Source organism: Cornus florida, unplaced genomic scaffold (assembly GCF_030987335.1).
Source record: "Cornus florida cultivar Cherokee Brave unplaced genomic scaffold, ASM3098733v1 CherokeeBrave_3.0.0_Hap2_Chr10, whole genome shotgun sequence".
In the NCBI taxonomy this organism is placed as follows: Eukaryota; Viridiplantae; Streptophyta; class Magnoliopsida; order Cornales; family Cornaceae; genus Cornus; species Cornus florida.
Genome location: NW_026775580.1, coordinates 82,742,592 through 82,769,423, shown reverse-complemented (window position 1 = coordinate 82,769,423; position 26,832 = coordinate 82,742,592). Strand labels below are relative to the sequence as shown.

Sequence of the window (26,832 nt, the reverse complement as noted above, 5' to 3'; positions counted from 1 at the left end):
ATAAATATATATAGATTATTATAATAAATATTATATTTACAAATAATATTTAAATAAATTATACTATAGTATATGATACATCTTTGCTCCACATAAAGTACACTGCAGCTGCCCATAACAACTTATGTACTAAGCAATCTACTGGTAACCAGTGTGTGGAGCACCATTGGATCATGGCATTCCAGCTGTTAGGCCTGATGTAGAACCCAGCCACTTCTTGATTAAACTTCCATATGTTAGAGGAGTAATCACACTTAAAGAAAATGTGGTCAATTGACTCCCAGTCAGACTCACAGAGGTAGCACCAGTTCGTGTAGTGTTTGTATATGACAGGTTTGGCATCAAGTGTGTAGAGTCTTCTTCCTACAGCCAGCCAAAGAATGAGACTATGCTTAGGGATGTGATGCTTACACCATACCACTTTATGCCAGGTAAAGATTGGTGATTGTGGGCTGAAGTATTTCAATATGCGAGCCATAGAGAAATTTCTGTTTGGACACGGTAACCATATGACTGAATATGGATTGGAGGGCAGTTCATGTAATTGGGAAATGAAACTTCTAGATTGGATGAAATGGTGAAGCTGAATAGTGGCTGGATTAGCCCATTGGTTGTTGGAAATTAGTCTATCAACTAAGATGTTGTTATCTAGTTGAAGAATTTCCAAACCAATGAGACCCAATTGCTGTATAAGAGGACCATTTGGTAGCCAGTAGTCTAACCATAAGCTAGTATCATTCCTTGTCCCCACCCTATGCCTTAGTAGACCTCTTGCCATTGTCCTCAGTCTTAGAAGTTTCCTCCAAAACCCTGAACTCAGACATGAAGTTTTAAGCGCCCAAAAGCTCTTTGATTTTACAAGGCATTCCAGTGTCCATGCAACCCACAGGCTCTCCTTTCTCGAACAAATTTTCCAAATGTGCTTCAGACTGGCAACCCTATTAGACAGCTCCAAATCTGGAAAACCAAGCCCACCGTTACACTTGCGTCTGCACACAACTTGCCAAGCCACCTTTGCTCCCTTATGCTTCAAATCAACCCCAGACCAAAAGAAGCTTCTAAGCAGCTGGTTGATTTGCTCAAGAACCTTTTTGGGAAGAATGAAAGCCTGAGACCAAAATGATTGAATAGAACAAAGAACTGATTTAACCAAAACAGCCCTTCCTACATACGATAAAAATCTTGATGTCCAGCTTCCAATTCTTGCTGTGATCCTTTCAATGAGAGTTTGGCAATCCCTTGCTTTAATTAAGGATGAAGAAAATGGCAGCCCAAGATACATGACAGGAAGTGAACCTTCTTCAAATTGAAGAAGTGATAAAATTGCTGCTTTTGGACCATTGTCAACCCTTGAGAAGAAAACCTTGGATTTGTCCCTATTCAGCTGCATTCCAGAAATATTACAGAAAAAAGATAGAGCTACCATTAACACCTGAACTGAGTCTACGCTAGCATGAGAGAACATCAAAATGTCATCTGCAAAAGAGAGGTGAGTGATTGACAGCCTTTTGCACCTCCAGTAAAACCTGAATCTTGGATTGTTTGCAATGTGTTTGTCAATACATAGAGACAATACTTCTATTGCAATAACAAACAACATGGGGGAGAAAGGATCTCCTTGCCTGATACCTCTCCTTCCTTTGAAGTAATCAAACAGTTCCCCATTCAATGAGATTGAAAAAGCTGGTGTAGTTATACATTGTTTAATCCAATTGATAAAAGTAGCTGGGAAACCGAATAAATAAAGAGTGTCCAAGATGAACTACCAGTGAATGGAATCAAAAGCCTTCCTTAAATCAATTTTAAGGGCACAATTTGGGGAATGGTTTATTCTATGATAGCCATTTAGAAGCTCATGTGCTAGTATGATGTTGTCAGACATGTGTCTACCTTTAATGAAAGCAGTTTGGGTAGAACTAATAAGCAAGGGAAGTAAAGGAGCTAGCTTGATGGAGATGAGTTTGGATATGGCTTTGTAGATTATGTTACAACAGGAAATAGGTCTGAAATCATTGGCTGAGGTAGGGTTTGGTTTCTTGGGCACTAGAGCAATATAAGAACTGGAAGGTTTACTAATGGAAGGCTCGTTGCAGATTTTATTGGTATGTTTGAATTGCTATTGTTGTAGTTTAAATTATTAGGTATTACTTCATAATTTTAAATTATGATTCATTCATTGGTATATATATATATATATATGTTTGGAACAGTTTCATATGTTGGTATCAAAGATAACGTGCCATCATATTTGGACCCAACGCTTAGCCTCCAGGAGCTGATGACCGGAGTTAGTTTTGCCTCTGCTGGCTCCGGATTCGACCCTCTTACATCACAACTAAGTGTCTCTCTATCTACATTTACATACATACATACATACATATATATATAACTATCATATAATTTATCTATAAAAATGTGATATATACTGTCAGTGGATTAAACAACCTAACAATTAATTAGATAATAGGGGCATGCAGGTAGTTTACTTGCAACTTTCGGTAAGTACCCCCTCCGTCTTAAGTATTATACTTTCCTTTTTTGTTTGTCTCAAAATAATAGTTCAGTTTCTTTTTTAAAACAATATATTTCATATCTTTCTATATATGTTCTTTGAGTTTAAAATTTTAAATTTGAATATCCCAAACTCAAAAGGATAAGTTAATAATTTTTCAGACAAAGTATATCTCACATATCTCCTTAAAAATTACTACTTTCCATAAGCGACACTTAAATTGAGACGAATGGAGTAGTTCACTTGTAACTTTTTCAAGGTAAACAAATTAATTTGAACATAGGATTTTCTAGCACTCATAATAAATTAAGTGCATGCATGCCAAGATTTTTATACTAGTTATCTAGGTTAAAAAAAAAACTATGGAATTGAATGAATAATTCTTCAAACGTACTGATTTTACATAAGTATATAGATATAGTTCCGCTGATAGCTCGTGTTGTTGAGTTGTGTTTATATTCAAAATTTTAAGTGTTTTATAGATGGACAATGATAAACTGCTCTTATAATTTATAATTAATTGAAGGTAAAAAGCGAGCAAATTAAACAAAGCAATCAAAGTCACAAGGATTAAATAAGATTAAAAACACAGCATTTGCCTAAATATATTTGTCATATTACATTTGAATTTTATTTCATCTATTGATTAACAGATTTTTTCTTTTTCGCTGTTTATTTGCTAACTTGGGAATTGAATTGAATGTGTCCGTGTACAGCAAGTCATCCCAATTGAAAAACTAGTCCAATACTTCAAAGAATATAAAGCAAGACTTTAGCTCAGTATAGGAAAAGAAAGAACGAAGAATCTGATCGGAAGAGCTATATACATTGTTAGTGCTGGAACAAACGACTTCATTATCAATTATTTTGCCACACCGGTCTGGCGAAAAAGCTACTGTGTCTCAAGTTACAGTCAGTTTTTGATGCAACACTTCCAAAAGTTCATACAGGTTCGTTACCTGCTACTGTGCAGTGCCATCAATCAAACGATAATATCGTCACATTTGATCTTGGTTGAATTAATGCTTTACAGATAATATATATATAGATATGTGATATTATGTACTCATATATATATATATATATATGTGCGTGTGTATGTATGTATAGAGAGGATGAAGAAGCATTGTGATCAATAATTTTTTTTTTTTTTGGGTGACTAGCTAGGTTCATTTTTCCCCCCTTGATATGTTATTATATTTATTTATGGTTGAGTACCATATTTGCATTTGTTGCTGTTATTTATACACATTTCTTAAGAGCAACGGTATAGATAGATTTTTGCTAGCAAATGAGTCAGTATTGCGATAGTAAGAGAAGGTGTGGTGCTAGCTAATGGTGGGCCAGCACATTTTGCTAGCAATCTCGATCGCCACAGTAAACAGCCTGGTTGCCAGCCCAAAGTGGGCCCAATGCTTCCCCTGTTTGTTTGTTGCCTTTTTGTTAATAAAAACACGGGTAAAGTGCAAGAAACCCCCCTATATTTTCAGCAAAAAACACAAAACCCCCCTGAACTAAGTAATACTCCCTAAACTATTCAAAATTTGCAATTTAAGGACAAATTCTAAAATCATAGGCACCGGAGCTTACCGGAAATATTAAATTACCAAATTGGCCTTAAATCAACCGACACCGTTTGGAATGTTTATTGTCGTTTGTTAAGTAGCAATCTTAAAAACCAATGATATGGCGACAACCAAACACCTTATCAACAAGCTTCACCTACCCTTCACCGTTTTAGCGCCAAACAACTTCCATACAGACTCCAATCTAAGAAGTTGACTCTGAAACTCAATTTGGAAACCATCGCTCATTCCATACAGAATTACACTACTAACTTTAGCACCAAACACCAACACTTGTACCAGACCCACCTATATATAAGCCACACACGCATATATATATATACATACGGTCGACTTTCCATCTGCACCTTCGATCGAGAATTTTTTTCCTAATTTTTCAAAATTGCCAATTTGTTTCCTCAATTGCCTCCAAAATTTCTCTCTTAGGCAATCTTAACCGCCGCCGGCGCAATATTGCCTCCCCTCGGCAATCTTCATCGCCGCTGGGGCGATATTGCCTCCCATCGGCAATCTTCATCGCTGCCGGGGCAATATTGCCTCCCATCGGCAATCTTCATCGCTGCCGGCGCAATATCGCCTCCCTTCGGCAATCTCCATCGCTGCCGGCGCAATATCGCCTCCCTTCTGCAATCTTCATCGCTGTCGGCGCAATATCGCCTCCCTCACCACCAGTCAACGGAGGGAACTTTTCATAACCCGCCGTCACAATATATATATATATATATATATATATATATATATATATATATATATATATATATATATATAGTTGAACAGAAGCCATGGATCTTGTATACTGTTGATTTGTTAGTTCCAATAAAATAATGTTAAGCCATTTCAATGCATACTTGGTTTTGGAAAACAAAGAGAACCCAAATAAAAGGGATTTTACAAACTTAATTGTGGAGAAGGAGTAGTTCAGATTGAGGTTTGTTTGTTTGTTGCGCGAATGGTACAAGTGCGGTGATTGATTTATCAAATAACTTCAGGCACCAGTGGTGAAGAAGATGAACGTGACCGGCGTGACTTGTCTTGTTGTGGTAATTGAAAGATGGAGTACATGTGTAGTTGGAGTTGGAGGGTCTCTTTCTTCCATTGGAGTTTTGACGCACTCTATCTGATCATTTTTTTTTTTCTTCGGAAGGTAACTCTATCTGATCATTTTGTGTGTCGCTTCAGTTGGGGTTGCAAGGTGAGACCTCCACAGGGATGGCAATGGCGATTTGTGAATTTGGGGTTTCGTTAATTATCCCATAAGTAATAAGGGTAGTACCGGCATTTTGAAATTATAACCTAATTTACATGATAATCAGATGACGGAACAGTGTCATTTGGGTTTTTTTGCAAAAATTAAAATAGTTTAGGGAGTTTTCTTTTAAAATAAAAGTTCAAGGGGGTTTTTTGCAAGAGAGAGTAAAGATCAGGGGGGTTTTTTGCACTTTACCCTAAAAACACAATGAATCTTGAGTGCAAAAATTAATAAAATAACAAATAGCTATCACCATTCGGTCAACTTTTACTAGTCAATTACTGTAATTAGCCACGTCAGCACAATTGCTGACGTGGCTAGCAATCAACATTTGCATTGCCAGCCGGTATAGCTATTGCTATACCGGCTGCCCTAATTGTGGTTCTGTTGGTGGTCAGAGTTATATATGTAATCAATATTGATGTGACCTAAATTCGTACCATACAATTAAAAGGTGGTTTTAAAAAAAAAAAGCTTCTAGCCGTACATTAGTACATTTGTCCATTGGAACTGCAATTAATTTTGTCCACTCATCATTTTGTTTCATTGTATTTTATAACCAGGAGTTATTAATTATTCAGAATATAGAGCTGAAGCAAGATCAAACATGTTTTTTTTTATTATTATTATTTATTATACTATATTACATGCATATATTTTTTTCCATAAATAAATTTAGATAACTACATACTAAATTTCATATGATAAGAAAAAAGTTGGAAATAATTCAAAATTTCTAGGGAAGAACACCTTGTAGGTTTCCAACAAAAAATTTATATGGATTTAGATGGAGTAAAAAGAATCATGATTGTTGTATGATGATTCTAATGAGTTGTGTTTTATAGGTTTATAGGAATTGATTGAGCAGGGAGCTTGGAAAATCACGGTGACCGGATTACCGCCAATATTGGGTTGCTTGCCTTAGCTATCACCATTTATTCAGGAGACGCATTTTATCAACGTCGTTGTGTTGAAACCCTATCATCTATCGCTAGAGACTTCAATCGGAAGCTCCAAATTAAGCTCAAATCCATGCAAAACAATGGCACCACCATCCTCTACCTGGACGCATACAAACCGCTGTGTAACGTGATCCAACGGCAGAGACAGTTTGGTAAGTAAGTACGTACATAGGAGGACCATCCTATTAATTCCTGCACTAAAGGATCGAAGTCGAATTCAAATTCGTGACTGTTGATCTGTTTGACCTTTCTGTAGGTTTTGAAGATGTTACCAATGGCTGTTGTGGGACCGGGCTTCTTGAAACAACATTTCTATGCAATCCAGGATCAACTGTTTGCGTTTATGCCTCCAAATATGCATTCTAGGATTCAGTACTCCCAACTCAGAAGACATACCACATCATCTTTCAGTCCCTACGTTCCGTTATCGATTCCCTCCTTCATAACTAGCTAATTTTCAAATTAAACATATACTCATCTCAAAATAAATTCTGTACTTAGTGTTTCTTTTCGAGAATTTAATTTTTTAAAAGGATAGTTTTTACTTTTTTTATTATACTGATGGTGAATGAATTACCCAATTTATTTATAAGCTTAATGTAAGAATGTTAAATTTATAATATTACAAAAAATAATTAATCATTCACCGAGACTCCAATTCATTTTTGTTACTAATTGACATTTAGATAAACACCCTAAACTAAAGAGAGATTTTATTTTTATTGGATACTATTTGTTGGAATTGTACAAAATAATCAATAATTATTTGTAACAGTACACTTCTATTTAACGGGAATGCACTCAAGAAAATGTTAGTTGTGGCAAAGCTTAGCACCATGAGTTTGAAAAAAATTGAGGCTGCCACAAAACTTCTATGGGCTGCCTATCAAGTATCGACCCAAACAAGTCCACAAGTTTATCGTGTTAAAAAATCACATTGGTATTATTAATTATTATTATTTTCAGAGATAGAACGGAAAATATATAGATAACGGATAATAATTTTAAGGTTAAAAGAGTTTAAACAAAATGAGAAACAAGCGAATGTATTCATTGAATGGAGCATTTGGCTCCCCAATTCTTTTAAACTTTTCGTCTGACATATCGTTAGTTATAGAACACCAAGAGAAACTAAGTGCATCTTGTCACCAACCCACTCATAGCACTCTGAACCTCAACTAGCATGTCCGGTTCCAATAGCACATCCTCGCGTCAACACATGGGCAACATCAACCTTTTTGCAACGATCACCTAATATTCAGAAAAACTGAGCCAAATTTGAACTATAATTTTCTACGATTTTAATTTTAGTACACCAATGCAATAAAACATAGCTTAAGTTCATTTTGAATTCCTTACACCAATTTGGTCACTCTTTTTAGTTTTTTAGCCCAATAACATTTCTCTAACTTCAAAAAGGCATAAGAAATAGAAGACCATCATACTATCAGGAGTTTTCAGCTCAACAACATTTTCCTAAGTGCCCTTTATGAAATGTTTAGAAGCATAGAGAGAGAAGAAATCACTACAAGAAATGTGGGCTTTTACGACATAGTATTTACGGGGCCTTTTTATTTTGCCTCGTGATTACCATCATTTACGGAGTTTTTAAAAGAATTCTCGTAATTGTTATGTTATAGGACATGCTTCCACGAGGATTTAGTAAAATCGTCGTAGAAAAATGTTTTTACGGTATATTAAAGAGGTCGTGAATATTTAGATATATCTACGGTATATTTGTACACTTTTAACAGTATAAATGTTCCTCGTTGAAAACTTTCACATTTAAGGCATTTTTTTTCCCCCCGGAAATAAGCAATAACACCTGCCCACCAAATTGAATAGGCACAGCTAATAAAATTACTTAAAAAATATATTTAAAAAAATGAATTTAAGTCTTTTACGGTGTATTAAAGAGCCCGTGAATAAATTTCACACTTAAGGCGCCTTTTTTGCGCCTTAAATAAGTTCCACCAAAATAGCCGGCCAAACAAGGAAAAAGCCCACCAAAATACTTTCCCACCGAAAAAATTTCACTCCCCCGCCAAAGTGCCAAAGTAAATAGGCGGACAAAAAAAGAAAAAAAAGAAAAAACCCATTTCAGAGTTTTTCTTCCCCAAAGAAGCTTCAACGAGAGTGTGGAAAGAGAGAGACCCGAATCTCTCATCTATCGATTTCTTTGGACGAACCGTGTTGGTGGCAGTAACTTGAGGAAAGAAAGCTTGATTTCCTAAACTCATCTTTCTCTGATTGAACTCCGGACGGTGTCGATCATTCCGTCAGCGACTAGCGAAGAGGTTAGGATTTTCAACCAGCGACGAAAAATTGAAGTTGAATCGAGCCACCATGGACGACGGTACGTACCTTGTTATAGTTGCCTCTCATCCTTTCCATTATCAGTCTAATCTTTTTCACAAAATTTTCTCTATATGTATACATTTTTATACACATATGTTTGTATATATGTGTGTGTGTCTGTGAATTGATTCTTGATTTGATCTATTTGAGCGAGCTATTTGTTTATACCACCTAGAGAATAAAATGTTTATTCCCACCAAAACCCCCCCTTACTCACATGGGAAACCTTGAAAAAACAAAAACAAAAACCAATTCCCCCTAATTTTTCTTCAGTCCTTTCGCAAAGAGAAGCCCTAGAATATGATACGCCGACCGCCACAGTCCTTGATTCCACTGACCACAACCTTCGTTCGCCTTGATTTGCATACTTGTCGTATTTCTACCCTCATTGAAGACTTTCAAGCGCTGCCTCATTCTAGTTCTCTCTCGAGTACTCTTCTTTTCTTTTATCTCTCTCAAAATACTGCGGTTTCAGTTTGGCCGGAGAATCGAAGAGATCTGGGGCATATTTCATAATGCTATCTTTCTCTCGGTGGGATTTCACGATTGCCTCTCTAGCACCCCTATCCATACTACAACAACGTTCACAGCCGCCACCAGGTCAAAACCTAAATTTCCATTATTTTTTTATATTTGTATACAATTTGTTGAATTTCCTGTCCTATGAGATGATTTCAATTTAATTGATAATGGAATAAATTTTCCCATAACATTGATTGTATTGCGTATTTATGAAGAAATTTTTTTTTTTGCCTACATTTATATAATTCTATGGAATAGATATGCTTGTTTTTTGGAGTTTGATTGTTCGGAGTTGGGTTGGGGATGTGATGACCTGGAATAACAATTATTTCATCTTATTTAATTTTCATGTTTCATTTCTTTGTTTCTTATGATGGTATGTAGGTAGATGCCAAAGGTTTTCACATTAATTACATTTTTGGTACTCTGTTTGGGAGTTTTTCTTTCATTTCTCAGTCTTTTCTTCTTAATATTAGAATCATATCAATAAATGAAATTTCTGTACAACATAAATTCAAAAAAAAAAAAAAAGAAGACAGAAAAATTTAATCAAAGATCTAATGATATCATTAAAAATATATTTTGCTATCCTTTTTATTCTTGTTCTTCCCTTTATTGAAATTAAGTGTTGTCCCATTTCAAAATTTCTGATTTTCATTATTATTTTCTGAGTTTGCAAGCAGTTTTGGATCTACTCCTAAAATGCTCAATTCCAATTGGTTGCTAAAGATATTCGTTGTCTATTACTTAGTACAACTTAAAAATTAAAAGATATTCTTTGTGTATTCAACTTAGATGGACACATGTTCTATCTAATAGCCTTCTCTAATGTGTTATGTATTATCAAAAGTATCAAATAGAACTATAGAAGATTGAGAGTATCCAAGTAGGTAGAAAATAGGTACCAACATTCAAAAAAAAAAAAAGAAGAAGAAGAAGAAGAAGAAGATGGGTTTCAAACCCTACTGGCATGGGCAAAATTAAAACAAACATTCATCAAAGTCCCTAATGTATGTGAGTTGTGATAATTGAAATGCTCTCTTTACCTTCCCAGAGACTTGATATTACAAGTACTGCATGAATATTATACAACATATAAGAATTTCTCTCTCTAAACATATTCAGCAATGCAGTTCATTAGCAATTAGAAATTCTGATTAGGACTTGCTATTTTATTTCCAACATATCCCTAAATTTATTATGGATAATGACCATAAAGATTCAGGACCAACACTGGACCATATAGACATATAAACATGGAAAGAAGCTTAACAGTGAGCGATGCGAAAACAATCCATGTTGTGGAGGTTCATGAATTTTCCCATCTGCTCTAAAAACTTAGAGATTTTAAAAATATATGCATATACAATAAATAACACATTTTAGGTTCCACCTACATACATTGCATTTACTACCACCTGCTCTGATCTCCCACCTGCATACATTGTATTTACTACCCAATTCTCAATTATTTAGAAGTTCAACACTTAATATCCAACTCAACTGATCTTGAAGATCAACATTTTGTGGTAGATTTTGAATTTCATGAGTTAGTTTCATTTGTATTCTTGAAAGTGAAAGAAGAATGATAGATGTTGTCCATATTTCCATATTGATTGTATTTATGGGCATTTCTTTTTTTAAAAATTCCTGCCTGCTAAGTTTGAATATTTAGCTAAGAATGAAACTTATTTGAGTAATTAATATTAGTTTTGGTGGTGGTATGGTTTGCTACTTTTCATATAGTTGGTTGATTCGTACTTATTTGAGGAACTAAGATTTTAATGAAATAGAGAGCTTTTCTTGGCTATTATGTTAAGCCTTGCTGGGGATTTTATTTTATTAATTAGATTAAAGAGATTTATTATTTATGCATGTCTAAATATTGCTTTGTTTGAGTGTATATATTTACATTTGGAATAATATTTTTTGTAAATTACATAGGTGCCAGGCTGACTTCACACATGGAGGTGCTTTAACTAAGTTTTGGTGGTTCATGGATGCTGTTTTCAACAATGGTGTATAGAGATACATTAGTTAAATGAACATTGGTGTACTAGACAAGTCTTTTTACATACTGAATGGTTATTTATGGTGCACATGAGTTTTGCCCTTTAAATATTTGTTTAATTTTGTGTTTTGGTTTTGGTTAATGAAGTTTGTTATTTGTTCTTAGATGTGACTAATTTTTTTGAGGTATATTTCCTACATTTGTTATGGCGGAGTGATGATACTTGAAAATTAGATGTTATTTTGAGTTGGCGGCAACTAATATTTAGTTGGAATATGGAATTTGAGTTGAATATTTATAATGAATGATATATTTTATTCATTTATTTGGAATGGTTATGATAAAATATTCAGTTTCTTAAGTCCCAAGAAGAATAAATAGTGAAGCCTTCACTATATATGACAATGATAAAAGTGTTTTCATAATCCCATTCTCACACACATCTCTAGAAGCAAATTATATAAATTGTAAAATTATAGATGGGAATGATTCACTAAGAAGTCTGCTTATCAATTTTAAAGATATGTTTTGACTTGGGTCTTGAATTATTAAAGAACTATTAAAAATCAAAAACATATGTTCTCAACGTATTGATACATTGAAGTAGTGTTGGAGACCTGTACAAACGTTTTAGTATCAACCATACACTATGGAAATGGCTCGTTTGCAAAAGCTTTTGTTCTTCATAGGTCACATAGATTTGAGTCTTCCAATAGAAAATAGGAAGAAACAACTGTGTTTATTATTATTAATTATTTTTTTCAAAGATTTGACACATTTCCAGTGTGTTTAGTTGAGTGTTAGCATGTCAAACTTGAACTAAAACAGTTCCAGTTAGAGGTATTGGCCAGTGCTTAGAACTGCTGCTGCTGATGATGATACCACCACTATTAATAATAGTTCATTATATTGAATGCCTGGGCTGGCATCATATTATTGTTTTATTTATTATTATTATTATTTTTTTAAGTGGCAACATGTATCTTAGTAATTCTGCATCTTAATTATTCGAATATGTTGAGAAAATTTGGCATTCATTTTTTCCTGCTCGGTCTTTCCAATTAATGTTGGAACAAAACTGAAATTTTGAAATGGTTTTGTAGGATGTGATTGATAGAGATTTGTGTGAGCAGTTCCTAACATTGCCGCTGGATCTGCAATGAAAAATTGCAGATGAATTGGACATAACTCCAACAGAGATTTTGAAGAAACTTGAAGAAGTTCGAAATAAGACCATTTGAGAATTATTAGTCCTAAGGTACATTAATCCTCTACTAACCAACTTAGACATGTCTTTTTAGCATGGATATGTATTTATATATTGTGAACGTAATTTTTATGTTTATGTTATACTACACAGAAAATTGGTGGTAATAGTTTACAATCGGTCATGCATTTGCTTTTTCTTGATATGTCTTTCTTGTTATGTGGTTTTTTTTTTTTTTTTTATCTATAATAGCTATCAAATCTGTCTATAGAAAATTGCACCAGGGTGGACACAACGTGAATGGAACAAGGTGCATCTTTTGGAGTATGGGTCTGAGTACTCGACATGCTAGAAGAAGCCAATAAAAATGAATAAGAAAAAATAAATGATAGGAAGTTGAATGAGAAGGGGCATAACAGAGAACATAATACCATTATATAGATGTTGTAGCATTATATAGATGTTGAAGGAATTGTAAAATTAGAGATGGGAATGATTCACTAAAACTTACTAAAAAAGTTTCATATGTAGAAATCAAAAATAGAAAAAAGCATTTCTAAGAAAAATGGGAAGGTAGAGAAAAGGTCAATAATTATGTCAGACCATTGTAAGATAGAAATGTAACCAAAATGTGACCAATAGATGAGGTTAATTGGAATATATATGACTTTAGAAGAACAATATTTCTGAAAGCTAGTTAATTGGAAAAATAACCATTTGCAGTTTAATTTTGTTAGGGTGGAAGAAAGATAATAATTGTACTATAATCTTTATTGATAATATATATATATATATATAATTTTCTTTATATCCTTAGCGGGGAAAAAAAAAAAAAATTGCATTATGAAGGGCATCTAGAGCACATCCAAACCTTGCCCTTCTTTAGAGAAGACAAAGGAAGAATGCTAGTAGGGAGGGAGTGAGCGATACACAACAGTGAAAGGATTGCTAGTTGTCTTGGATTACTACCCCGGTTCAACATATGACTGCTCCATCTTTTCTTGCTTTCCGTACCCTCTTCAAATAACATGCCGTTAAGAAAGCAGCTTGCTCTTTCTACGTGCCAACCTCAATACAAGCTACCGCCACTCCGTGGTCTCATCTATAAGTATGATGGGAAACTGAGATTATGAGGGTAGAGCGAAAATACAATAAGCTTAGCTTCGCAACAACAGCATTAAGCAACTCTCTGAAAATAGGTGGAGCTGCAGTTGTCTTTGCCCCCATCCTGAAATTTTCCTTTGGGAGAATATAAATGGAAATTCCATAATCTTGAGGCCGATTTTGTTAGTTGAATTGAATCTTTCGTGTTAATTTTTGTACTAAAAATTCCAACTTTTTTCTGTAAAATCAATTTCTTTTGCAGGTAAATTCATGCCTGTGATAAAGAAGGCAATGGTAGAGCTTGAAGGTAAAGATCCTTTTATTGCAATCACACACTTATGTTTAGTGGAATTGATTATCTATTTTCGTGTCACTGGATGCAACGAAATTTTATGGTGTAATGCATTAATAATTAATTGCAATTGGCATGAACCCTGACTTATATAAATCTGAACCAACCAAAATGTAATAATTTTTTTTCCTACATGTAATAATTAATTGTAATTGAATTGATTTCTCAGCTACATTCTTTTGTTTTTGATTTTCTCAGTCATGTAATATCAAATTACCATTACACAGATAAAGAACATAGCAATGAAACAGTTGAATTTCAGTCACAGCACACACTCAGCAGGCTTTTTAAACTGAAAACCTTATTTAGTGAGGTTTATGAGGTCAAAACAAGAACAAACCAATTTTCTGGTTTATAATCAACTTCAACAGCTTCAAATCATCAATATAATCATGCTCAGATGATGTACAAACATAGTACAACAAGATTATATCATGATAAACTCAGTTCCAACAGTATAAACCAGAAAAACAAGTTAAATTGAGGGTTTGAGATATGAGATTCTATACCAGCTTTGATATGTGTTCCCAAATGACTTCAGCTGATATAAACCACCAAGATACACTTGCTCACCCCTTGTTCTAGTTTAAGAAATAGCCACAACAAATTTTCACCTTCTCAGTCTCATTTTTCACCATAAAATAAGCTTCACAGCCCCTTATAGTCTTCATTAGATTAGCACCTTTGTATGTTGATTCCAGAGCTCAAACACAGCACAACTCTTCAAAGAATCACTTTGAAATCATCCTGAACTATTAGCTTTCGAGGACCTTTTCATTTTCAGCTCATGAGGTTCATTTTTGGCTCTCAAAAAGTGCACACTCTCAGCTCTAAAGCTTATTTTCAGGTTCTCTCTTGTACACCCTTCTGCTGCTGCTATAACAGCATATATATATCAAGAAATTGTTGCCCTAGTGTGGATGAGTATTCTCCATCACTGGCCAATTGTAGATACTAATATAATCTGACATTGTATACACTGAATAGACCAAGCAACCTGAGTGCAGCCCTAGCTTGTATCACACAAACCACCTTTTCTGCAGCCTACATTGTCATTGTACAATGCTGATACATATACAATTAAGAGCTTCATTTTTCTGTTATTATCCTATCACTCTAGGACCACTGTTCATGTGGCTCAATGTAGGGGGTCCTTTATTGCACAATGAAAATACTAGGAAATACCATAATTGCCCTTAACAAGGATATATATTGCTGCAATGGCTGTGATGTATATATATACCTGATAATAACCTCTGTGGTATATTGCAGCATATAGTAAGAGTATAACACATACACACTCATGAGTATAATGACTGAAATGCCCCTGAATTGCCCTTGTGATACCAATATAGATAGAATAACCATGAACCCTTTTGGTTAACATTTGACATTAAAAAGGCAAACCTCACTTAGAACCAACAAATACAAGACATTTTCCAATCCTTACATCCCGAATTCTCATAAAAGGGGGCTCCAATGCATCCATTGAGAATGATGAACTCGGACTGTTGCTTGAAACCCCATCCGATCGCTCCAGTAGCCTTTGTATCTCCTTCTCTACCTTAATGAGCTGTTCCTTGAGCTTTAATACCTGTTTAAATATCAAGTCTTATGTTAATTAATTACGAGATTAATGAGTTTAAAAACTTAGGAGCTAGGAATTATAATATGGGATCATGAAATGCCATGTGTTGCTCCACCCAGCTACCTTAAAGAACTATGTACGGACTCTTGTGAATTGATGAAACATGTAGAACTGTTTTGCTTTCTTGTGCCTTGGGAGACACTTGTATTCTTATCAACTTTCCTTTTCTCTTGTTAATTAGTCTATTTTTATAGCAATATTAGCTACCTTAAACAAATATTACTCCATAAAAAATAAAGTAAATAAATAAATTATGGTAAGGTCTAGGGAGTGGAGTGCAGGAGGTTTCTTTTATGTGCGAATATAAATAATTTTTCTATAGGTTTCTTTGATGATATCTTGGTCAGTAACTGTCCTTTGTATCGAGCAAACCTAAATGGAAATTTTTATCTTCGTGATGCTAACATAAGCTTAGTTGTATGGCCTAAGAAATATGTGAAAATTATTCAGGTCAATTAGTCATTCATTAACTTATTATTATATTTCTTAAATTAATCGTACGATTTGATTTTTTATGTATTTGTTGGCATTACATTTTTGAAATATTTTTTCCTGACAGGATTGATTATCACCAATTCATTAGGAGTAGAAGAATCAGAATTTTTATGGTTCCAGTTTACAACAAAGGTCAAATACTAAGCTTCTTTTATGATTGCACAATTTTAATGCTTTTTATACTCATACTTAGGGGGGTCACGTACCTTTAAGTGACCAATTTTGCGGTGTATCTTGAACTTTATTACATTATTGGTACATCAGCCCGTGTGGAGGCCATTTTTATTTCTTGTTTTAAAATGTTGAAAGCATGGGAGTATGGGATCATCGTATGTGGAGGTTTTGATTGATTATTGTGGAGGAGAAGTTGTTGATATGTTGTTTATAAAATGAAACAAGATTTTGAAAAGAAATTCTGTCCGTCCCTAATTGTTGCGTGCCAAAAGAGCTTTAGGGACAGTAAAATATGACTGTGACTAAAAAACTCGACTTTTAAGGACAGTATTTACTGTCCCAAATAATACCGTCCCTAATAAATTTTAGGGACGGTAGAGATTGTCCCTAATACTCTATATATTAAGGACAGTTTTTATGAACGTCCCTGATGCATATAATTTTGAGGACAGCATGTACCGTCCCTAAACACTAATTTTATTTATTTTTTTATATTATTTTTTGGACCACATGCACCATGTTCTTTCTTTGGTATCAACATCATCACCATGTTCTCTTTTTAAAAACTTCCAAAAAAAAAAAGAAAAAATTCATCATATACAAAACAATAAAATAAGCTTTAAACCAAATCTAACAATAGCCATCAAAACAAAAATAAATCCACCACATCGGTCTCTAGAAAAGTAGAAAGTGATATAAGTATATACATGTATGTGTGTAGAGAGAGAAAGAGGGGCCTTCATGGAAAAGTAGAAAGAACTCACAATTGTTGGAGATGATAATCAGAAACCTGAAGCCGAAGAAGGTCGAATGGTCGATGTGGTCGAAGAAGAACTCACCACCGATGAATGCAGGGAATAATTATAAGAAGTATATCTAATTCTTGAGAATCAATCCCAGTAGAATAATTTCAAACATTCAATATATTAAAAATATAAGATATGTTGTGTCTATACAAGAACAAACTAGTTAGCTAGGATGAGGAGACGATCACAGCTATAGTAGGGGAGTAGTGTCTAATATAAAATGTTTGAAAAAAGTTAAAATAAGGTGCATTACATTGTAACATTTATTGAGTTCTCCGTTTTTTTTTTCCAATTATTTATATATTTTTTTTGGGTACAACTTCTGAGAGGACCTGATCCTATGACAAAGACTATAACTCGGCGGGGCAAACCCAAAGCCCAATCCAAAAAAATTGGGGTTTTGGCAGTGTTATTTGGAATTTGGTCTAGGCTTGGATTCATCCATGTTTAGCAACCCAAAATCCAACCCGAACCTGTCATGAATTAGCTAACATTTTTTTTTTTAAGGTAGAAGTGTAGATGAGTTAGAAAGTTAAGCTAGATTCTATTATTTTCCTACATTAATGCATATTCCTACATACAAGGTTGAGGGTGGTGAATATATTTTTTTACCTTCATTTGCTTTGTGATTTGTGGTCAAGAGATCAAGTTGGAAGTTCTCCACCTGGTTTATGAACTCTCTAGATTCTGTCATGTGACAGAATCTAATCCATTGGAAATCTTTCAACCTTGTTTTGAGATTTTTGAAAGGTTTTAAAGTGCAACTGGTTGAAATTAATCGGTTGCACATGTCATGTTGCAGAGACATTATTTTTGGATATATTTTATATTCTTTTTCAAATAAAATTAGTTGAGGTGTTCAATAGAATTTTGACAATACTTTTTTACTTTGACTTGAACGACGAGAGAGTATTAAATATCTAGGGACCGGGGTTATTCCAACCCATAAATGTTAGTTTGCAATAATTCAATGAATATAGAATGTTAATACGAATTTTTAATGGCCTGTTGCGTGAATTGTATATGGATTAATTGTTATAGCCTTTTTTCCTATTTAAACCCAGTTAACCACACACCCTTAGCATTAATATCAGATACAACGAAAACTAGACAAATCTTTCAAATTAAGTGCAGTCCTTGTCATTTATCCCCTGATCTTGTTGCAGTTGGAGTGTATGAAGAAATCATAAAATTAACATCAGCACAGTATATAAACAATTTAGCATAAATTCGTGCATGAGAGTTCCTGAATCAATACGAATCATTAAAAAATAAAAAAAGAAAAAGTCATAGACATTATCCATCAATTAGATACAGAGGTTCTTGCTAATCCAATATCCAAAGCAGAGAGTATTTATGAATTTTATGTTTCAATCCTATAAAAAAGCAAATATACAGATCTGAGAAGCACCGGAAAAAAATTTTAAATATATAAAAATGTTTGTGTTTGATTCATAAATGATAATCTTGTTATTTCCTTTTTTTATTAGCATTCTGAATTTGAGACTTGTGTGATGCAGTTACTCTCGTATCTGTGTTTATGCTATCTGTGTTTATGCTACCTACTTCATAAGTGATTAGTCAGTTTGGATGTAGAACTGGCCCATTACTAAAATTGAAAAATAATAATAATAATAATAATAATTTAAGTCCAATGACAAATGACTAGATATAATAAAAGAGTAATTATAGGAAATTTAACAGTCAAATAAGTCTCATTAATTTCATGTGAGTAGAAATAATATTATTGTTAATGACATTGTCTTAATGATCCACTCCCATATATTTGTTCATATTTGTGGATGATTCTTTATAAACGTGTATGCAAAATCAATGAGTCACGTCATTAGTTATTCCAACTTGCCTCTTTCACGTAAATAGCAAATAAATATTGAAGGAGTTCTTATTGAATTTGAACTTTTTATGGACGCATTGAAACTTAATCAATACGACTATGGAATCCCAAGTAAAAGTGGGGTTGGTGGACCATAGTCTAATTAAGGCTATACAACAATGTGTGATTTTTTTGGGGTTCCCAAACGTATTGGTAACATTTTCTAATTATGTCGTTTATGAGGTCATTCCCGAATTATATACCATCAAACAAGATTTCAGATCAAGTGTTAATTAATCTTTCTAATTTTTCATTTTACGTGCACAAAGAACTTTATGTTAAAATAAAAAAAAAATAACATCACTAAATAATAATTTGATTGTTCTTGTTATCTTAGAAAGTCCGATTTTTCAAGCTTCCGCACCCCTAATTTTTAAAATAATATTCTTATCTTGAGATTAGCAATTTTGTAATTTCAAAATTAAGATTTTTGTTAATCCAATTTACTTTTTTTTTTCTTTAAAAAAAAAAAAAAAATGGATGGAGAAGAGACAGATGTGTAATGATTGGCCCCTAAAACAGATACAGAAAGGACATTGGATTTTTAAATTCACATACATACACACACATATATATATATATGGGACATATTGCAAATTTGCAAGTTGCAACAAGTTTGAAACAACGAAATTATCGTTTTACATGCTTCGACGGGTATTAAATTTGGTAGACTGAAAAATTAATGATTGTGGGTTCGTAACCAACAGAGAACCAACTAGCACTGAGTGGAAGCAAACAAAAACGTAGACCATCGTCATCAATGCAGCTCACTGCCTTAGAATAAATTATTGCATCAAGAGATAGCCGGATTGAAAAATTAAGGAGAAAGAAAATATTAATAACAATTCTTACTTGGATAATTTTCAGTGTTCCTGTACCTTCGTCATTAATTACATTTATTGATAGTAATTTAGGTGTGGCAATTTATATTTGTCGATCATAATCGTGTTGTGTTAATATAAAAATATTTTATTTAATAATTCAATTCAAACAAGACATTTTTAATAATCGTGTCAGCAACTTGAACTCTAATCCAACCCATTTATTAAAGGGTTACAGATGTAACCTATTTAATGATCTATTTATTAAAACAAAACATTATATTTTTTAAATTATTAATAATACTCAATCAAACAATAAGTACTAGAAAAATATAAGTTTCAATCCAACCAAATTACTAAATACTCTCTAATTTACTAAATAATAAAGTATAAAACACAAATTAAAATAGTTATTTTGAAACTTAAATAAAAATTTGTTTATTATTAGTATAGTTAAACATGTATAAATGGATTACACGGGTTAAACCCTCAACCCAAATATCATACGATTAGTTAATCATGTCGATTCGTTTATAATCCGAATCCGTTTAAGGTCAATTTAAACCCGTTTAACTTGTGTCATGTTCGAGTCATGTTAACAGGTCGTGTCAAACTTTGACACCCCCATAGTAATATCACATACTCTGACTCTTTTTTGTTTGTTTGTTTGTTTAATATATTATTTTATTTTAGCGATACTTACACTTACCTCATCAATAGATTACTTAAATAATATGGGTCTCTCCTATATTTTCAAATATAATACTGACCTCCCCTATCAATGTTGACCTTGACCTGGATGTGTTAAATAACTATCATACCTATTTTGCTTTTACTGTTTTTTAATGCAAAATATTTGTTTCTTTATGGACAAAACATTTTTTTTCAAGATTTACTCAAAAATCTTGAAATTGATATGATTGGGTTTTAAGTAAATTTTGAACATGACATTAGCGTACAAAAGTGTTACAGTGTTCAATGACGGATGCACATTACACTCAATGGGGACAATTGCCCCCACTGATTTATTTGTTTATTTATTTATTTTGTCCTGTTATACACCACTAAGTTTCCTTATTTTCAATTACATAAGTATAAAGTTTTTATTTTACCCCCTCTAAAATTACAAAAAAATTACACTAAATTTATTTTTGCCCCGCTCCCACAACTTCCTGGATCCGTCTCTGACAATGTTATTCAGACTTGAATCAAATAAGAGGTTAATGTTGTTTTTCAAGTTAGATGAGAACTTCAAGTCGCCATGTGTGTGTCTGAATCAAATAAGAGGTTAATGTTGTATTTGAAGTTAGATGAGAACTTCAAGTCGCCATGTGCGTGTGTGTGTGTGTGTGTTTGTATGTATTATATATATATATGTGGACTTTTCAAAAATTTGAAATTGATAGCACTGAAGTGATAAGCATTCACAATTTCTGGTCTAAACAGTTACGCGTAGTGTCTTTCAAATGCCATGATCAATGACGGGACCATTCTCATCTACTTTAAAGGCTCATTTTGGAGTCTATCTTGCTCGAGTATTTATTTTGTCAGTCAGTTTGAGAAACTTCAGTTTCATATTTATAATGGAATTATGACTGAAACCACTCAATACTTGCAGTTGTTGCCGGGTTGAAGCTAAGCCCACTTCTAACCAGTCCGGCGCTTGTCATCCAATTCAAAATTTTAAGTCATCCAATTGGGGTTGTCTACCCAATGTTATAACTTATTTGATTGGGATAAAACTTATACTCTTAATGTTTTCGTTGTGATCAAATTACAATACCTATTCATCTACTCTAATGGTGGGAGGAATTGATAGCAATTCGATTCCAAATACCCTCAAGTGAACGAGAAAATTTTCATTGTTCATGTTGTATTGTATAATGGGCGCATTCAACCGTTTATTATTGACATGTATAATATACCATACATGTGCGAACATGTGTATTAGACAAATGGTACGTCCGGTTACACCCGTTGTACCGTTCAACAGCCAAAAAAAAACAAGAAAAATTCTTCGATACACGCTTGGCATGACACTTGAGTGAGTCAACTTTAATCCCACTTATAATATGTTAGACAATTGAAATAATAATAATAATAATAAATAAATAAAAAAAAAGAGATCTGTGTTTCATTAATTGAGAGGGTAAGAACATAACAACATGGGTATTATAAACTTTTCTCCTACTATAAATGATGTGTGTTCCATTAATTCCAATCAAAATTATCCCACTAACTGAGAACTTATCCTTCTCATCACACACACACACAAGAAGTTATTTTCTTCTCCGAGCTAGCCAATATGAGTTCAGCTCAGACACACTTTCTAATTACTGCACTCTTTTCTATGCTGATAATTTTAATCTCAAAAGCTGATTCAGCTGCTCAAACCCTAATTCCCAATAATCAGAAGCCCATTAACAATTCAATTCCGGCAGCTTTCATATTCGGAGACTCGACAGTTGATTCCGGAAACAATAACTACATCATGTCTCCATTTAAGAGCAATTTTCCACCTTATGGCAGAGATTTTCCGAACCACATTCCGACTGGAAGGTTTTCTAATGGACGCCTCGTTACAGATTTTATTGGTGTGTTTAAATTGGTAACATCGTAGTTAATTTAGATTTATGGGTATTCAATTATTAGTTCATAATCGTAAATTATGATTCATTTGGTGTATATATTTGTTTGGAACAGTTTCATATGTGGGCATCAAAGATTTCGTGCCACCATATTTGGACCCAACGCTTACCCTCCAGGAGCTGATGACTGGAGTTAGTTTTGCCTCTGCTTCCTCCGGATTCGACCCTCTTACACCACAACTAAGTGTCTCTCTCTCTCCATATACATCCATATATATATATATATATATATATATATATATAAAAATGTCATATATACTGTCAGTGACCAAACAACCTAACAATTAATTGGATAATAGGGGCATGCACGTAGTTCACTTGCAACTTTTTCACGTAAATAAATTATAATATGAACAAAGAATTCTGCAGCACTCATAATGAATTAAGGGAATGCATACCAAGAATTTTATAGTTATCTGGGCTTAAAAATATATGGACTGAACTTGAGTGATAAAATTAAATTAAGATAATCGTGCAAGATGTAATGAAGAAATTTTTAAAGTGATTTTACACAAGTATATAGATAGGGTCAAGTGTAGAATATACTCCTAAACAAAAAACACACGTATAGTTTCAATTTGGTATAAATAGATTTCTCTCATAAATTTAAACTCCAAGTTGATTAAATTACTAACCATTTTATAAAATATATAAAAATAAATAATTTTGAAAAATGATAGAAAAGGGCACTATTAATTGGAGGATGCTCCTCTCATGCAAAAAATACCATTAAAGTTTAAATCTGGTGCAAATAAGTCCCTCTAACAAATTTAAACCCTAAGTTGACTAAATTACTCTTACTGAACCATTTTATAAAATATATAAAAATAAATAATTTTGTAAAATGACCAAAAAGGACACCATTGGAGGACATTGGCAATGAACAAGATAAAAATAGAAAATAAAAATAAATAAATAAATAAAAGTATAAAGAAAAGTAAAGATAAAAATAGAAAATAAAAAATAAAAATAAAGTGCAAACTAAAGAAAACAAATCTTCTCCAAGCTGCGAAAACCAGTGCACACTGATATTGTTTTTTTTATTTTTTTTAGTTTAACAGTGTTGGTACGAAAAAAAAAAAATAAAGAAAAAAAAAATAGTAGAAAATAGTAAATTGAAATCTCAAAAAATTTAAATCCTTATTTTTACAATTTCTTTAAGTTTCAAGAAAAAAAAAAAAAAAAGAATTTAGAAATATATATAGAGAAAAAAGTTTCAAATATATATATATATATATATATACAAGGTAATGTGTACATAACACCCCTATACTATAATATTATTAGCAAATATACCTCCTTGGGCATTTTTGAAAGAAGTAAAAGGGTAAAACGGGTATTACAGTACTAATTTATGATTGAGGTGTATTTTTATACAATTTAAAAAGATTAGGGTGTTATTTGCACACCTTTTCAAATAAGGAGTATAAATAGAGATTTTGATGATTTATATTGATTAACAATTTAACATAATATTTTGTTTTTATTTTGACTGTGTTGCTGATAAACTTGTGAATTGAATTGAATATGTCGTTGTACAGCAAGTCATTCCAATCCCAAAACAAGTGGAATACTTGAAAGAATATAAATCAAGAGTTGAGGTGGCTATAGGAAAGAAAAGAACCAAAAATCTGATGGAGAGGGCTATATTCGTTGTTAGTGCTGGCACAAACGACTTCGTTTTCAATTATTTTGGTACACCATTTCGACGAAAAAGCTACTCGGTCTCAACTTACACTCAGTTTTTGATGCAACACATCCAAAAGTTCTTGCAGGTTTGTTAACTTCTATTGTTCACTGTCATCATCAAACAAATGATAATGCCACATTCTATCAAATTTTTTTGTTCATTTGATCTTGCTTGAATTAATGCTTTAACCATATAATATATATATATATATATATATATGCATGTTATATATATATATATATATATATATATATATGTATATTTATGGTTGAGTGCTACATATGGCATTTGAATTTGTTCTTGTTATATATATATATATATATATATATATATATATAGGGAGCATTTCTCAGGGTTGATCATGGATCGGTCCGGTTTGGGGATAAAGTTCAATCCAATTCGATTTTTAGGGATTGATGAAATTTGAAACCGAATCGATCCGTGAGGATTTTCAATCTGAACCAAATCGATCCGTGAAATAACGGACCGGTTCGGTTTCTACAGATTGGACTTTTCAAACAGCCCTATATGATTACACTTTATAGCCCATTAAAATACGAATTAGGCTTTTCAAACAGCCCAATATGATTACACTTTATGGCTATTAAAATTTCAAATTAGTAATAATTAAAAATGACTAATGACTTTGGTGATTTAGGATTAACTTAAAGCATTAAATAATGAATAAAAAAAAATATAGAAATATAGTTAGTGTATATATATAGTTATATATATATAATATTAATATAGAATTAAGGTCACGGATGGAATCAGTTTGGTTAACGGATCGGATCGGGTTTTCTAGAACCCAATCCATTAATTGAACCGTGAATAACGGATCATTATTTTTTTAAGTCATCACCGAATCATAAGATTTGAAAACTGAATCGAACCACAAGGATCAAATCGGTTTGGACCGAATTGACAAATTGACGATTTTAGTTGCTCACCCCTAGCGCCATTTCTATATGCTTGGAAGTACCAAGCATATAGAAGTCAGTTTGTCATTTAAGTAATATATATATATATATATATATATATATATATATATATAAGAAATGAGTGGATTACAAAAAGAGAAGCTCCCTTGTGTTATTTTGTGTATATATAGGAAAACTACTGCGTCTTTCCCGAGTGAAACTGTAATAGAGCTGCTCGTGTCTTTTGCGATTGAGCTTGTAGGCCGTTGTACTTGGAGAGGAGCCAGAAAATTATGTGAGAAGGAAAATAGTTTAATTTTTTAATAATTTCAGTAGGGACGGCAATGTAATTTTGTAGGTAATATATATCAAAATGAATAAATTAATAGGATATATTACTAAACAAAAAAAAATTGAGTGGACCCAGACTTGTGAATGCCTCCGTATTGTACTCAAATGAGTTTGGAGAGAATTTTTTTATTGTTTTTCTTGAAAAAGTAAGAAAAAAATTTCTTAAAAGTTGATTAAATGTGCACATAATACCCTTATATATTATAAGATTGTTAACACGTACCTTCTTAGACTTTTTTGTGAGAATAAAAGAGCAAAATATGTATTACATCATTACTTTATGTCAGATTTTTGTTTAAAGGGTATTTCTCACCATGTTATAAGAATGAAGGATAATTAACACACTTATTCAAATATGGAGTGAGTAAAATTTTATGCACTTGGCCAATTTTAGAACAAGGAGCTATTAAATATCCAAAATGCAGATCTAGATCTTTTTTATATTAAAATTAATTATACCTTACATATATGTTTGTTTTGTTTTTGTTTTTTTTTTTTTTTTTTCATAAAAAATTTAGTAACTTGGAAATTCTTACTTTATTTACTGGATAAGAAAAAAAAGTTGGGAATAATTCAAAATGGAAAATGCTTGGGTCCTGAACATAATAGCTGAGAGGATGAACTTCATTCTTCTAGGGATGAACCCAAGCATTGTTCATTCAAAATTTCTAGTTAAGAACGCCTAGTAAGTTTTTCCAACAAAATATTTATATGAATTTACTATATATATATATATATATATATATATATATATATATATATATATATATGAGTGAAAAATATCATGATTCTAACTAAGTTATGATTTATGGATTTATAGGATTTGACGGAGCAGGGAGCTCGGCAAATCTTGGTCGCCGGATTACCTCCGATGGGTTGCTTGCCTGTAGCCATCACCCTTTATTCCGGAGACGCATTTCATCAACGTCGTTGTGTTGAAACACTATCATCCGTGGCTAGAGATTACAATAATATTCTCCAAAATAAGCTCAAATCCATGCAAAACAACACCACCAACATCCTTTACATCGACATATACAAACCGTTGAGTGACATGATCCAACGGCAGGGCCATTTTGGTAAGTCCAACGATCATTCTATTAATTCCTGCACCAGAGGAAGTTCAAATCGCGACCTTCGATCTGTTTATGACCTTTCTGTAGGTTTTGAAGATGTTAGCAATGGTTGTTGTGGAACCGGGCTTGTTGAAGCATCAATATTATGCAATTCAGAATCAGCTGTTTGCGGTGATGCCTCCAAATATGTTTTCTGGGATTCAGTACACCCAACTCAAAAGACATACGACATCCTCTCTCAGTCTCAGTCCATCCGTTCCGTTATTGATTCCTTCATCCATAACTAGTCTACAATTAAACATATATATACATACATACATATATATATATATATATATCATCACTACATTCAATAATGCCAGTGATTTGTATAGATGGATTGGTTTAAATAAATGAATGTATCAACAAACCTGTTCTTGCTCTGCACCCTGATTTCAATTGAAAAA

The 26,832-nt window shown here is 32.8% G+C and overlaps 1 protein-coding gene and 1 long non-coding RNA gene across 12 annotated transcripts; both read left to right on the top strand.

Moving 5' to 3' along the window:
• Window positions 1-2,057: 2,057 nt before the first annotated feature.
• LOC132276823 (uncharacterized) lies at window positions 2,058-3,384 on the top strand. Its single transcript, XR_009470930.1, has 3 exons — window positions 2,058-2,102; window positions 2,211-2,341; window positions 3,229-3,384. It is a non-coding gene; the product is annotated as an uncharacterized LOC132276823 (long non-coding RNA).
• Window positions 3,385-8,207: 4,823 nt separating this feature from the next.
• Window positions 8,208-26,825, top strand: LOC132279307 (GDSL esterase/lipase At5g45960-like). 11 transcript variants are annotated; one of them, XM_059781241.1, is made up of 8 exons: window positions 8,208-8,665; window positions 11,134-11,159; window positions 12,304-12,458; window positions 13,774-13,818; window positions 16,071-22,295; window positions 22,405-22,535; window positions 23,891-24,124; window positions 26,131-26,825. In XM_059781241.1, exons 5-8 carry the CDS (start codon window positions 22,007-22,009, stop codon window positions 26,671-26,673), a joined length of 1,197 nt encoding a protein of 398 aa, XP_059637224.1. In that variant the 5' UTR covers window positions 8,208-8,665; window positions 11,134-11,159; window positions 12,304-12,458; window positions 13,774-13,818; window positions 16,071-22,006; the 3' UTR covers window positions 26,674-26,825. The 11 variants fall into 11 exon arrangements, with proteins under 11 accessions (XP_059637224.1, XP_059637225.1, XP_059637226.1 ...); XM_059781242.1 differs by having other exon boundaries at window positions 11,134-11,207; XM_059781243.1 differs by having other exon boundaries at window positions 11,134-11,242.
• Window positions 26,826-26,832: the final 7 nt, after the last annotated feature.